This window comes from Bos indicus x Bos taurus, chromosome 17 (genome assembly GCF_003369695.1).
Source record: "Bos indicus x Bos taurus breed Angus x Brahman F1 hybrid chromosome 17, Bos_hybrid_MaternalHap_v2.0, whole genome shotgun sequence".
In the NCBI taxonomy this organism is placed as follows: Eukaryota; Metazoa; Chordata; class Mammalia; order Artiodactyla; family Bovidae; genus Bos; species Bos indicus x Bos taurus.
This window is the reverse complement of record NC_040092.1, coordinates 8,642,743-8,657,730: the sequence shown is the minus strand read 5'-3', so window position 1 is coordinate 8,657,730 and position 14,988 is coordinate 8,642,743. Positions and strand designations below refer to the sequence as shown.

The 14,988-nt window shown below is 49.1% G+C and overlaps 1 protein-coding gene across 1 annotated transcript in view; it reads left to right on the top strand.

The window, feature by feature from the left end:
* The window catches only part of SSH1 (slingshot protein phosphatase 1), a 55,963-nt gene that overhangs the window by 19,184 nt on the left and 21,791 nt on the right, over nt 1–14,988 (top strand). The window contains exons 3-6 of the mRNA XM_027566493.1: nt 6,823–6,926; nt 11,469–11,533; nt 12,007–12,128; nt 13,584–13,652. Coding sequence (XP_027422294.1) covers nt 6,823–6,926; nt 11,469–11,533; nt 12,007–12,128; nt 13,584–13,652 — 360 coding nt within the window. The remainder of the gene's footprint in view (nt 1–6,822; nt 6,927–11,468; nt 11,534–12,006; nt 12,129–13,583; nt 13,653–14,988) is intronic.

The following is a 14,988-nucleotide window of genomic DNA, read 5'->3' as shown; positions in this document are numbered from 1 at the left end:
TCAGCTGCTCGCTCCCGCCCGTTGCTATGAAGGCGCGCTGTGTAGCTGGCTGCAGAGAATGTCTCTTACTGTCCAAAATACTTGGGACATTCCTTCTCTCTGAGAGAAGCCCACGCCTTCTAGCCAAACAATACATGCCCCAGCAGCAGAGACATTTGTAAGGAGCCCTGCCAGCATTTCTTGCTGGTGACCCCATTCCCTGAGTATAGGGCCCTGCAGAGCTGGAGTTTCCCTGTGGTCAGCACTCTGTGTGGAGCGGAGCCTTTGAGGAGAGGGCTCTGACTGGCAGGTGAATCAGGTGAGCTGTGGTCTACACTTAGAGCCTGGAGAACGGCCTTCGGGACGAGGCCTTACCCAATGGCCCCGTGAAGCACAAAATGGAAATAACGTGCTGGTACACCCCGGGGTCTCTGTGACTTTTGAACTTGAGTTCAAAATGAGAGAAACGTCTGCGGGGGAACAGGGGAGAGAGTGTTCTGTCTCCATCTGCAGGGTGCCTGCCTCACTCCTGTGATAAGTCTTCCATCGGCTTTGTTGTTGTTGAACCACTAAGTCATGTCCAACTGTTTAGAGATCCCATGCGCTGTAGCCCCCCAGGCTCCTCTGTCCATGGGATTCTCCAGGCAAGAATACTGGAGTGGGTGGTCATTCCTTTTTCCAGGGGATCTTCCTGACCCAGGGATCGAACCCAGGTCTCCCTCACTGCAGGCAGGTTTCTTTACCATCTGAGCCACCAGGAAAACCCAGTATTTGTTAATCTCGATGGAATTAATGGAACCCCCTCTTGGAGTGTACATGGGGACCATCTTTCCTATAGTGACAGCTTTACGAGCATTCCGTAAAGAATTATCGTCTTATCGTCAAGTCCACTGGACAAACCAGTCTATTCCGTAATCACTGGGCAGAGCTGTGTGCAATCGAGGGTTAATTCTATCCATGCAGAAGTTATTCAGTTCATTTCAAACAGTCCAGTCAATATGAAACCTTTTTTTAAAAAATTGAAGCATAGTTGCTTGACAGTGTTGTGTTCATTTCAACCTTTCTTAGAGTCTATGCTTTTAAGCCCATGTTCTCTGGTTTTATTCCCACCCCACCCCCCAAGATGTAGCATCAGAAATCCTAAAATCATAACCAGTTAAGTAACTTCTTGTATCCTCTTCTATAAAATGAGTGTCATAATGCCTGCTGGGTTCTCCATAGGAGAGCTTCTTGAAGATCAAATAGGCTGACATCATCCAGAGAGCTTTGTCAACAGCTGGGCTTATCAGAGGTCTGATTCATTGTTATGATTGTCATCTCAGATGACTGTGATGCAGGACTGCCTTTCAAGGGCAGGAACACCTGTGACTCTGAAAGCATTTGGTAGGAAAAGGCCATGTGTAGTTATTTGCTAACCTGTTGTGCTACTTCCGAGGATGGTATTATTTTGTTTTTGTTTTTGTTTTTTTGACCTGGCGTGGCCTTCCTTCATTGCACCTAATCGTGTTTGTATCCTTCCGAGAGGAGCACAGGTTTTTATGGGTGTTATGTTTCACCAGCAAAAACATGTGTTGTGTACTTGCTGTGTGTAAGGAACTCTTATGAAGGGAGCAGCTTCCTCTGTGTCTTCTGTGATTGCTAAGTGCAGGGGTTCTTAGCCCTGACTGTGCTTCAGTAGCCGTTTTGGGACTTTAGAAAAAAAAAGCAGGTGCCGAGGACTCGTCACAGACCTTCCAAATTAGAACCGGCTGGTATTAGACCTGGACGTGAACGTTTTAGAAGTTTTGTAGATTCTTCCCACGTACAGCCAGAAGTGGAAATTAGAAGCATTACTATCATATTCTATTGTGCGATGTCTCTACACCGAGTGTATCCCTTCTTCAAGGAATTATGTTTCTAAGTGGCCTGGCACACATCCAGACTGCCCAAATGCGGACCCATCCCTTAAAGATTGTTGTCTTGACCTGGTCAGCACTCATTTGGGCTTGGTGTACTGTGGTTCTCCTTATTCTGCAAATACTTGGCTATTTGAATGGCTGAGCAGAGCCCTGTAAGTGACTATCAGAACATCCACATAATAGACCAGGTGTCAGAACCCAGAAATATGGATTCCCAGACCAGTGCATTGTATGTTTTTAAACTTCGACATGCACTTAGAGTCATCGAGGCAGTGGGTTAAAAAATGAGGTTGCCCAGACTCTCCTCCGGACGCTTTCAGGAGCCGGACTGCCCTCCTTCATTTGTGAGAAAGAAGAGAATGTCTTCCTGCAGAGCTTGGGGAGGAGACGGGGTGGCACGTGGTGGGTGCTCGGGCAGTGGCGGTGCTGTTGGTGAGAAGCAGCTTCTTGACCAGCGTGGCTCTGCCCCTCCCCAGCCGCCCGCCCAGGACCCCCATTCAGTCCAGAAGGACCGGGTGACATGTCCTGTCCCGTAACGGTGATGGTGGCACCCCTGGGGCTGACACCGGGTCTTCTCTTTCTGAGGCTGTTTCCCATCTCTCTCCAGCACCTGATGCGTCCACATGCTGGGAAGAAGGACCAGGGACGGGTCCTCTCCTGACTCCTCAGCGCTGCTAGGCCTGGCCCCAGAGGGCGCTGCAGGGACTCCACTCCGGTCCTCCCTCTGGGACGGGCAGCTGCGAGGGCATTCCAGGGGTTAAGAAGGTGGGCGTGGGCCAGAGAGACGTGGGTCTCAGCCCATCTCATAAAGATTATGCTCCTGCGGCTGAAGTTTCCTCAACCATAGAACAAGAACGATCGTAGCGTGTGTTTCCCTTGATCCTCTTGTAAAGGTTAATTTTACCAATCGTAGCTGGGAGAACCTTGCAGGTGAGGCCTTCCCAGAAGTCTCAGAGCCCTTCCTTCACAGAACATTGCAGAACCCACCGCTCAGACGCACTCTCTTCCCAGCCCTCCAGGGTTCCTTTCTCAGGGAGTTCATCCCGTCCTGCCTGGCTTCGTATATAGTTAGTTGCATCCTTAACATAAGTATTTCCTCTGCCAAAAGAAGCAGGAAAAGCAGAGCTGGCTTCCGCCAGGTGGGTTTCAGCGTCTCATCCCACTCTCTGGGACACCCACCTGCTCTTCCTCCAAAGCCCACCCTGTGCCCCCTGCGAAAGGGTCTCAGAGCCCCTCCCCTTCCCTCTACCTGGAATGCCATCCTCCCACACACACATACCAGATCTGCCTCGAGGACCGATTAGCATAACTGAAGGACTTCCAGGATGTATCTGTGCTTTTAAAAAATACCCAACAACCGTGGCAGCTGCCCACGGTCCCTGTTGGGCGAATGGATGGTGATTTGAAAGAAACAGAAATCCTTCGGTCTGTCGGTTTGGACAAGAATGGGGTCCTCATGGCTTGGGGCAGGTTTCTGGGCCGCCAGCTGTTTTTCCTCGCAGTTTCTAACGCACACCCTATCGCTTGTTCCCGAGGCCCACAAAAAGCCGTAGGAGTAAAAGTGATTAGAGGAACTTCAGCTGTTTTGCTCCCTCTGAATAGCCCTCTTTCATCAGGATAGGCAGGGACAAGGGCCTTTTTTAAACCCAAATATCAGGGAAGAACGAGGGTTCCAGCAGAGCCATTTGCCGTCTGGGTGGGAACGCCATCCTTCCTTCCATTAGGACGGGCACTCTGCCGCTTCCCTGGAGGGCTCCGTCCAGCCTCCTGTTCAGACGTCCATCCTTCTCCGGGGAGTGGGGAGGGCAGGGGCTGGGGGCAGTTCAGATCACACGATGTGACCACGGCGGGCGGTCCGGGACCTCTTCTGTGGTGCTGACATCTGCCTCTCCAGCCAGCCACCCCCACTACTTCTGCTCCTCAGAGGTTTCCAGCAAAGCTAGTATGTATCGCCACCGCCGATTTCTGTCTCCCTCCTGCGTCTGGGTTTCTGGGTGACACTGGCTGTTGCTGCTCGGAGGGTGGGGTTTTCCGGAGGACCCCGTCCGTCTGCAGTGCCCTGTACAAATTATGACCCCATGTGATCTCCTAAAACCGGCCTCTGAGACTCCTCTGTATTGTGGAGATAAAAAGCAGGGAGGGTGGGGGGCTGAACTTGTTCTTAATCCCCCATTGGGATTTTTCTTGCGGCAACCAAGGGAAACATTTCCGTTTCGTTTGCCTGCATCTGACTTCCCAGAGCTTTAGTCTAAAGGGCTGTCTTTCTGGGGACCAGTATCTTTGGGGAAAAGGCTGATTTCACTGGAATGATGATGGGTGGTTTGTGGGTATGTTTTCCTCATCCGGAGAACCTTGAAAAGGAGGTGTGCCATCCCCGAAATGGGGGTGTCTGGAGACTGATGAACCCGGGGACTGTATGGTGTCAGAGCCCTGGCTGCAGGAGACAGTTGTTCACATCAGCGACCCAGCAGGCAAGGGAGGCTCTGAGCCCAGAGTGAGCTCAGAGCAGAAGACAGGAAGCAGGGCCATAAAGAATATCCGTCTCATTTTCGTAGGTCCCATGACTGCCAGGCTCTGTGGCCTCTGGGCCCCGGGAGTCATCCAGCGAGGTTTTTTCCTTGTGCCCCATCTGCTTACTGTCTGAGCCACAGGGCCGTCTCTGAGGCTGGGGAGGGTGTGTTCTCTGAGCCTCCCCACCTGCAGCTTCAGATCTCGCCCTGCCCAGAGGAGGACAGAGGCAGAGTGTTCCCGGGGAGCCCAGGCACACAGCCCCCTGAATTGACATGTAGCCTCAAGGCTCTTGATTCTGTAACAGCCTCAGAAACACTGAGGAACAACTGGCCTCGAAAGCGATCACGGGATAAAACCAGCCTATTTTGCGTTGTTCCTCCTCCACCCCCACCCCACCCCCCAAGGAAATATAAGGGAAACCAAGGGGAATTTTTGCCCATGATTTCCAAGGCAAAGGTCACCGTCACTGGCTGGCTGCTTCCAGAGGGTTCAGGTTTCTGGTCACTATGGATTTTTTTTTTAAACTCATGAACAAAAAGAGGTTGATGATGCCTTGCAAAGTTTCTCCCCGCCCCCGCCAGCTGCTTCGATGAACTGATTGCTGTTTGAAGTTTCGTGCGTTTTGTTGGCGTCTCTCGAGCAGCGATGAAAGTAGGTAGTAAGTGATCCATGTCTTACCTAAAACAGCATAGTTCAGAAAACAAACTCAGTTGTAAGATTTTAAGGAAAGGGTGAGTGACAAGTTTCAGGGGTAGAAAAGTGTTGGGCAGTTCTCTGCCATTTGCTCGAACTAGACAGCCTGGGATGTCTGTCGGCCAGTGGATGCTAATGAGCTTTTTGCCTGCCATGGGTAAGTGAGACTCACAGAAAGGGTGCATCTCGTTTCTTCCATTATTTACAGTCCTAGACTCCTCAGCGCTTGAAACTGGCACCACAGGTACAGGACTCACAGGGTGGAAAGGGTGACTTGGCAGTATGTGACGATGGAAGAAGAGGCGCCGTCCAGGTGTGAACTGTTGCCCACAGGAAAGAAAGAAAGCCAGTTGTCAGTAGGATAAGAGGGGCAGAACTAAAACTTTAACGTTTGCTATTTGAGCCATTGTGATTTTTTAGCGTGCGAGGCAGAAAAACGAACAGATTTCGTTGGCAGTCTTCATAGTATGGAAGATAACTGTTTTTTTTTTTTTTCCAATTCCAGAAACTGCTGACTTGACACTGGCCCCTGCAGTGAGGTTTCTTAGCTCCTGGAGTTGTATTTTAGACTTAGGGGAATATTCCAGGATGAGGATGTTTAACTACCAACTTTAGCTGTCCTGGGCAATGATGGTTTTGTTGTTTTATGTTACACAAGATGTCCTTGTGTTTCTGTCAAGAATTGATTTTTTTTTTTTTTAAGTGCTTCTGTTTCTTAGAGATTTTTCTTTCAATCAAATATGTTAATTGGTTGCTCAAGAGAGAATGAATAATATATATAGCTCCCTATAATTTGAACTGCAGTCTTTCACAAAATTAATAAAAATGAAATGTTTTGCATTATGACTTTGAAAGTTAAAATATCATTTACAAAAGTTAATATTTGCTCAATACAGTAAATTTGGAAGATGCTAAGAAGTAGAAAAAAAATAACCTTAGCACTATTAATAATTTTGGTGTGCCTTATGTGTAGTTTTCAGAGATGATGGTTTTTTCTAAGTAATTGGTGGTAATTAATAGCTAATATAGTCTATCAGTTCATACAGGGTGGATTTCTGCATAAGCTAAAGATTTTCTTGGTAGCCAAGTCATGAAAGTGAAATTTTTTATTGTAATTCTTAAAGTCATATGTTAAATATGGATATTATTGCCTGTTAAAATAACAAAGACCAAAGATTCCCTCTGCTGAGAAGTTCATTGGGTTAACTTGAGCTTTTCTATGGGAATAGTGGGCACAGCCACCCATTTTTCTTAAGGTGCAAACAGATAGTGAAAGTGTGATGTCATCTTCCTTATGCTCTATCAACCGAAGACACCAGGAAGCAGTGAGGTTGTTAAAAGTTCAGAGTGCTGGGGGCAGAGATCAATAGCAAAAGTCTGAAAAATTCACAAAAGGAACCATCCTCTGCTCATCAGAGAGTCGGTCTCTGTTTCTAGAAGACATCGTATTACAGTGGTGTCCCTTCACAGTGTCCTGCAGGAAGGGGCTCTGAGTGCTGGAGGAGCCCATGGAGAACCTCGGTGTTGTAGCCGAAGTATCCTGCTTTGTCCCGTAAACTCTCCAGCAGCAGGCTTGTGGCAGAGGTTTGGGGGGAGTACTGTGTGAGATTACCATAGGAGCTATTTCATCCCGTTGGCGTTTTACATGCCACTCTCTAGCCTTTCTTCTGCAGCTCGTCTTTGCCCATTTTCCTCTGTGAATTCCAGCCTAACTGTGCTCTGTTTTTTTTCCTCTCCCCAGCTTAAGTGAGAGCTTTTTCATGGTGAAAGGAGCAGCCCTCTTCCTACAGCAGGGAAGCAGCCCTCAAGCCCAGCGGAGTCTTCAGCACCCCCACAGGCATGCAGGTGATGGCTCTAAACTGATGCTCTTACCCAGGGAGTTATCTTCTATGCGACTGAGCAACCCTCCAACACTGGTGTTCAGCACTTGGCTGGTTTTCAAGGCCAGGGAAATAGCGCAGCACAGGTTGGTGATGACAGGTGCAGGTCAGAGGCTCTTTTCTTGAGGCCATGTGTGTTTTCCTGATGGCACTGGGAGCCAGCACCCTTATAAGGTCAGCAGCTTTCTGTTTGGATGTGAAGTTTCCCTACTCAGTCTATCAGTTAACTGCAGATTTTAAGTTACGGTATCCTGGGCTTCTCCTGGTGGCTCAGACAATAAAGAAGTTGCCTGCCTTGCAGAAGACCCGGGTTTGATCCCTGGTTTAGGAACATCCCCTGGAGAAGGGAATGGCTGCCCACTCTAGTATTCTTGCCTGGAGAATGCCATGGACAGAGGAGCCTGGTGGGCTGTAGTTCATGGGATTGCAAAGACTCGGACATGACTAAGCAGCTAACACTGACTTTCTTCACATGCCTTTTTAACAAATGCACCAGAGCAGCTTATAGCCAGACGTTGTCCCCTTGAAAAGTACTGCCTTGGGGTACGAGATGCCTAGTCTGTCATTGCTCTGAGCGTTTGGAAAGCTCTCATTTGGGGAATTTTTTTACAAACCTTGGGCACATACTGGGTTGGGAAGTCTTTATTCTTTAATGGTGGGTGGTTTTTTGGAAGTAGACAGAAATTATAAAATGGCATCAAACCGAGTATTCACTGAGGCACAAAAGCAAGGAAATAAGAAACGTGTACAAATGTCCATAGGCGTGGCAGTCTGGGGGTTAAGACTTCGCCTTCCAGTGCAGAGGGCACGGGTTCAGTCCCTGGTTGGGGAACTGAGATCCCATGTGCCTCGTGACCAAAAAACCAAAACAGAGAAACAGGAGCAATACTGTGACCAGTTCAGTAAAGACTTTAAAAATGGTCTACATTAAAAAAAAAAAAAAAAAAAAACCTTCAATAAAAAGAAAAATGCCCACGAAGTGAAAGTCAGGGAAGCCTGACACGCTGCAGTCCCTGGGGTTGCAGTCGGACTGAGTGACTGAACAGCAGCAGCAAAGTAACAGGACTGGTTTTCTTAGGTGACTTGACCCTGAACCTGAAAACATTTGGGAGTAAAGGATTAGCGAGGCATTTGCGTCCAAGTGGACCTTTGTAGCCAGTGGGGAGCCTCTCCAGGCGCTTCTTGGATGGGCAGCTCACTTCTGAATAGGTGCTGGAAAGACCTCGCCTCTCAGAACAACAGCGAATCAAAGGCGCTGGCAGTTGGGGCCGGTTCTGTTGTGACTTCGGTCATCTTGCTTGTCTAACGTCAAGTCAGTCAAGCCTCATCTGGGAGCTGAGTCTCTAGGCTAGAATTTCCTGTCTTAGATTTTATAGCAACCCGCAAGGCTCAGTCAATATTGTCACATGCTGATATTTACAATCAAGATTTAGGTCTGTCGTAAGCTAAGTAAACAATCCTTCTGCGCAGGGAGGCAGTGTGTTTTGTGGAAAGAATATTTATTCTGGAGCCAGACAGACCTGGCTTCTGACCCCAGTTCCGCAAGCATACAGAACTTTCAGAGTCAGTTTCTGAGCTTTGGTCTCCTAATCTTTACAATGGACATCAAATATCCGTAACTCAGATGACGAGAAATGTAAAATTTATGCACGTTAACAGGCCTACCTTCTCCTTGGTGCTCTGCCTGCTTAGCTGTAATTATTGCTACAGTGACTGCTGGCACAATAAAACTACAAACGGAACCTTTGCTCTTTAATCTGCTAGCAGTTCTGCCCTGTAAGGACTGTAAATTGTTGTTCGTGGCTTAACCATAATGCATGAGCAAAGCCAATGCTCAGTTTTGTTCCCTGAGTATTAAATGTCTCCTTCCTCAAATTCAGCGAATATTTGCATACTGTGCGCAATCTTGGGGAAGTGACTACAAAACCGTCTTGTAAAATCCCTCATTCCACCTGGTTGGTGCATCTCTGGAAGGTAACACAAGGATGGGAAGGGAGCCTGATATGTTGGCTTTTCTGCCCTGGGGTCTGGGGGAGCCAGTGAGCTCAAAAAAGCAGGGCTTGCCCACTGGCCACAGATGCTCAGTACATGACTGGGGGTCAGGCACACACTGGACTTCACGGCAAGTCCCCCAGACGACCCACAGGCCCCTAAGCAAACCTCAGCCAAGCTGAGGACATTACTCCACGTCGAGTAATTCCGCTCATGTTAGCCAGTCCAGTCGGGCCGAGATTCTTCCTTTACAGGGCCAACCTATACTTCAGGCTCACATTCTCTGCTTTTTTTTTTTTGCAAGTGCTTACTAAACACTTTAACATACAGAGACTGTGTGAGGCTGCCAGGCCTGGGGTTGGGATTTCTCTCTGTCAGCAATTCCACGTCTCAGCAGACAGTCCCACTGAAAGGCCTCTGCTGCTGCTGCTGCTAAGTTACTTCAGTCGTGTCCAACTCTATGCAACCCCATAGACGGCAGCCCACGAGGCTCCCTATCCCTGGGATTCTCCAGGCAAGAACACTGGAGCGGGTTGCCATTTCCTTCTCCAATGCATGGAAGTGAAAGTGATGTCGCTCAGTCGTGTCCAGCTCATAGTGACCCCATGGACTGCAGCCCACCAGGCTCCTCCATTCATGGGATTTTCCAGGCAAGAGTACTGGTGTGGGGTGCCATTGCCTTTTCCGGAAAGGCCTCTATCTGTGTGGAAAGCTTCGTTTTCACTGAGCCACTCATCAGACAAGGGACTGGTGTCCGCCTTGATCCGTGTGCTTCTGTGACTCAGAGTAGGGGGCAGGGGCGCCCAGGCGAGTTGGGAACCAGCCGTGGTGGTTGTGTGCCATCCTGACGTTGGTGACACGACAGGTGAGCGTGCTGCTGGGTAGAGAAAAGGAACGAGGATCATCTGCTCCAAGTCGTTTCTCATGGGACGTGGTGCCGGTGTAGGGTGTTGTACTCTGTGGGATCCTGGAAGAGAGGAGACAAGGGGGCAGGTTTCCAACAAACTCGACTCCTCTCTGAGGCTGGAAGTGCCATTTGTGCATCATTCGTCAACCTTCTGTAAGATTAAAAAGATGCTTTTTGCCAAAGGAACATGCCCAGGGCTTCCCTGGCGGTCCAGTGGTTGAGACTCTGCACTTCCACAGCAGGATGCAAGGGGTCTAATCTCTGGTCAGGGAACTAAGATCCCACATGCCGCATGGCCATAAAAAGGAAAATTTCTTGAACGAAATAAAAAATGAAAATGCAGCATACCAACTTAAAAAAATTATATGGGAAAATCAAGTTAAAAAAAAAGGAACACGTCCAGTGGATTAATCCCTCTAGGTTCTAATCATGATCTGTAGGGTCATTTTTTTTCTTAAGACAGTTGTTTCTTAGGAGTGTTGCACAACTGAAATGATTATGGATTTTCTGTGAATTACTCCTTGCACTTTTCTTCCGCATCAGCATCTTTACAGTTGAACCATTTCTTCAGAACGATCCCCACACAGACATATTTGAAATACACATAAGCTAGGGAAAAAAGCGGCATTGGAAGTACCCTCACTACTTTCTAGTTATGAAGCTCAGTGATGGGGTCCCCTGTGCCTGGGACGCGCAGCCCTTCTGTGGGTTGGATCCTGTGTGGCTGTGGAGGCTCACCACCTCCAGGAAACTCTCTTCCCCTCCCTGCAGCCCAGAGGCACCCCCCAGGGACCCTGCAGCCACTTAGTGATGTTCGGAGGCTGACCCTGGATTCCTGTCTCTTTTCAATCACCTGGGGGAAACAAACCGAAAAAGAATATATGATTTTTAGCAGGAAAAAAAAAAGCCATTGCTCTTTACTCAAATTATATCTCTGGGTACCCAGCACATCCCTTCTCTCTGTGCAGTGACTTAACACATTTTCCCTCCTGGTTATAGAAGTCATGTCTTTCACCCTCTTTTAAGGAAAGTGGTGTGTGCGTGTTAGTCACTCAGTCATGTCCAGCTCTTTGAGACCCCATGGACTGTAGTACCATCAGACTCCTCTGTCCATGGAATTCTCCAGGAAAGAATATTGGAACACATTCTCTTCTCCCAGGGATCTTCCTGACCCAGGGATCAAACCCACGTCTCCTACACTGAAGGCAGATTTTTTAAACAGAAAATAACGCCAAGTCCTTTTTCTTTCAGACCAACCCTCAGCAAATCCCTCTCTTCAGCTGTGTCTATAGTTTCTGCTGCCCCCACCCCTGCAAAGTCACATTTGCTTGAATTTAATAACATTTCTTCTCTAGGCTTGTCTGTATTTTTCAGATTTTGTAGTAATAATAATTTTAAAAAAAAAACCCGTATTGCAATTAGTTCGGAAAACAAGAGCAACTTTAAAAAACCTGGCAGTGAACTCTCTCTCTCACGCATACTCGTTGCAGCATTCAGGAGTGGACTAAGGGAAGTCCATGTCTTCCGACCCTCAAAACCAGCCTCCTGGGTGTCTGCCTAGAACGTAGGTGGGTGACCTGTTTTAAGCTTTCTCCATTTGTCCAACAGGGGACCTGCCTCAACATCTTCAAGTCATGATCAACCTTCTGCGTTGTGAAGATAGAATCAAGCTGGTAAGAAGAGATGAGAGTGGCAAGTTTTCGTTTTTAATGGTGACATTTGGTAGCACTTACTGACGATCAGGGAGTTGGAAGGGAGGTTGGGGAATGAGGGGGTGGAGGGGGTTGGCTCTCTTACATTATAGCAAATTCTCCCAAGCTGTTCACTAAGGCCAAATCCCCATCTGCTCCTCTGTCCCCCAGAAGGTGCAGGAAAGGGTGGATAAGGTTTCTGGGTCAGTCTGTGCTGAGCTGAAATCGTCTTTCTCTGGGTTTTATTTGTTCACCCGTATTTAACGAAGTTTGAGGGTCTCCTCTGAGCCAGGCGCTGTCCCTCATGCTGGGGATATAAACCAGATGTAAGACTTTGATCTTAATTCCAAAACTCTCAGGGGAAAGATAAAAACAAAAGTCTCCGGTCTTGGGCTGGTGGAGGAAGGGGCGGCCGCCTGGAAAGGCAGGCAGCGAGAGCATGTCCGCCCGTCTAGGCCGTGCGCTTGGAGAGTGCCTGGGCGGAGCGGGTCCGGTACATGGTGGTGGTGGACAGCAGCGGGCGCCAGGACACGGAGGAGAGTATCCTGCTGGGAGTCGACTTTTCCAGTAAGGAGAGGTGAGTCTGCTCTGCACGGTGGCTCCCCTCTGCGGCACGGCCAGGAGTTGCTGCTGGAAAAAGGTTTCCAGGGTCTCACACCCATGGTGGGGACAGTAGATGACAAGGTGGTCAGGCCCTGGGGACCGTGGAGCCCCTCGTTTTAGCTCTCGTGTGTTGTGCTGAGCTTAGGGTCTATACTCTGCTTAGAGATTTAACCCTGGGTCCCAGGGGTGCCCTAGAAGAGGGCACTTTAACCAGGAGGGCTTCCTGGAGGAGGTGACAGCTATGGTGAATACCCCAGGGCAAGCAGGAGCAGGACCAGGTAAAGCAGGAAGGCGCCTTCCAGGCTGACCATCCCATATGAAAGTATGTGATCGATGGGCATTATATCAAGGGCCTGATTCAGTATTAATATCCCGTGGATTCCCAAGTACTTGTTGATGGGTCCTAGGTCAAAGGCTTGAAGAGAGGTTGGGAATTTCCCAGTAACTGGAGGCCAAGTTTCTAATAGTTATATCATAGATCTTATTATGTGTGTTAAATGGAGGTGAACGATTCTCCTTACATATCAGAGAAGTTAATGCGAGTGAGATCATTGCAGAACCTGAATTTGTTAAAACTGGATTAGAGTAGACTCTCTTTATTCCTCATTAACCTGCTCTTCATTAAGCAAGCCATGCATTTGCATTCTCCTGAGTATGAGGCAATAGGCTCAGCCCGGCACACAGGGCAGCAAGAGTATCCACAGTTCTCAGCCTCAAGGAGCCTGTAAGCTCAGCGGGGAGAGAGCCGTAACCAGAAGTCAGGGTGATGTACCCAGTGATGGAGAAGTGTGGCGTGGTCATGGGACCCCAGGAGAGGCACGGGCCTGGCAGGCAGCCTGCCAGAGGCCTTCAGAAGCAGGCGATGGCTAAGGATATGCTGTTAGGATATGCAAAAAAAAAAAAAAACCCACAGATTAAGCTCAATTTTAAAACACCAACTGCACAGCAGCTATAGAAACAGGGGTCCAGAAGTGAACTCCAGTCCTGGTGTTGGCACTTTCTCCACCCCTGCCACCCCAGGACAGGAGACTGAGGGCAGCTGCCACAATTTGCCTGTGTCCCCTAGACTGTGTGGCCTCGTGCCAAGCGTGTGCCTGCCGTTGCCGGCTTCCCCCTGCTGCGCTGTGGGCGTGTGGTCCGCTGGTTGCTCCTGGCCCCTGAGAGCTGCAGCTGAGACCTAGCATTTGTGGAGTCGTGGTCCCCCGTGACTGTCTCTAAGCTGGGGTTTCTGGCCATCCGAGGCCCGCGTCTTCTCAAATTCAGTGGTGGGCTGTCCCTGCAGACAGATACACCCCTAGGCAGTGGGACCAGGGGCAGGTGGTGGTTCCCCCCCATGAGCTGGACCAGCTGGGTGGAGACACAGCGAGGGAAGGCCTCGTGCAGGAGGGTGGACCCTAACTCCAGACGTCTCCTCTTCCCTCCTGTGTAGTAAAAGCTGTACCATCGGGATGGTTCTCCGACTGTGGAGCGACACAAAAATCCACCTCGATGGAGATGGGTAAGGAGACCTCTTTAAAAAGCTTGTTTCACCGTAGACTTTGAAACACAAGTCAGTTTGGACATGTTGGGTAATCATTAACACAGTCTCCACGTGTGACATGTTTATCGCGTCAGGAGGAGTAACATTGCCCTCCCGTGAGGCTCACAAGGCAGGGTCCATTTGGGACGTGATACAAGGGAGTTTGGGCTTTCCTGATGGCTTAGTGGTAAAGAATCCACCTGCCAGTACAGGGCACATGGGTTAGATCCCTGGGTCAGGAAGATCCCCTGGAGGAGGAAATGGCAACCCACCCCAGTATTCTTGCCTGGGAAATCCCATGGACAGAGGAACCTGGCAGGCTACAGTCCATTTGGTCGAAAAGAGTCAGGCACAACTGAGCACGCACACTCCTCTAATGAGAAGGGAGTCTGGGTCACGAGGTACCAACAGAAACAGTCTGCTTTTGGGGAGATCTTCTGCTGTATGAAGTTCAAGAATAGCATTAAACAGACGTTCCTCCATTTGCTTTGAGTTGTTAAATGAACACGCGCCGTGTGCCCTCGCGGCGGCTGGTCCCTGTAAGTGCACGGGTGAAGTGGTGTGGCTGGAGTTCCAGGTCTCTGAGGGCTAAGGGGAGACACACACCAGCAGGTGCAGTGTGTTTCGGGTGCCCCTTGGGGGCGCTGAAGAGGTGGAATCATCCCAGCGGGCCAGGCAGGTAGACCAGGGCCCGAGGGTGGTCCAGATCCTAGAGCGGCAGCCAGGTGGGGGGACCTCAGGTATGGCCACGAGTGGGAAGAAGCAGGGGAGGAAATGATCTCCACCTGAGATTCCAGCAAGAAAAGTTATGTGGCTGTGTAGATAAAACTGGGAGGGGAAAATGAAAATGAGATTTACTGAAGACATGGGCTTACGATTACTTTTCTAATTTTTTAAAATTTTTATTTGTTTACTTTTAAAAAAATTTTTGGCGCTTCCGTGCAGCTTGCAAGATCTTAGTTCCTCAACCAGGGATCGAACCTGTGCCCCCTGTAATGAAAGCAAGGAGTCTTAGCCATTGAACCTCCAGGGAATTACCATATATATTTCCCTTTTAAACTTTTATCTTTAGTTAATGTGTTTCTTATGCAACTCTAAAAAACATGGATGGGGACTTCCCTGATGGTCCAGTGGCTGACTCCAAGCTCCCAATGCAGAGAGCCCCTGGTTTGATCCCTAGTCAGAGAACTAGATCCCACATGCCTGCAACTAAGACCCTAATGAAAAAAAAACACCTAGATAGTGTGTGTGGGGCCCGAAGTGGGGGAGCAGGGTGGGCAAGTGAAGCGAGAGTGTCTAGTGTTGGGGTTGCCCT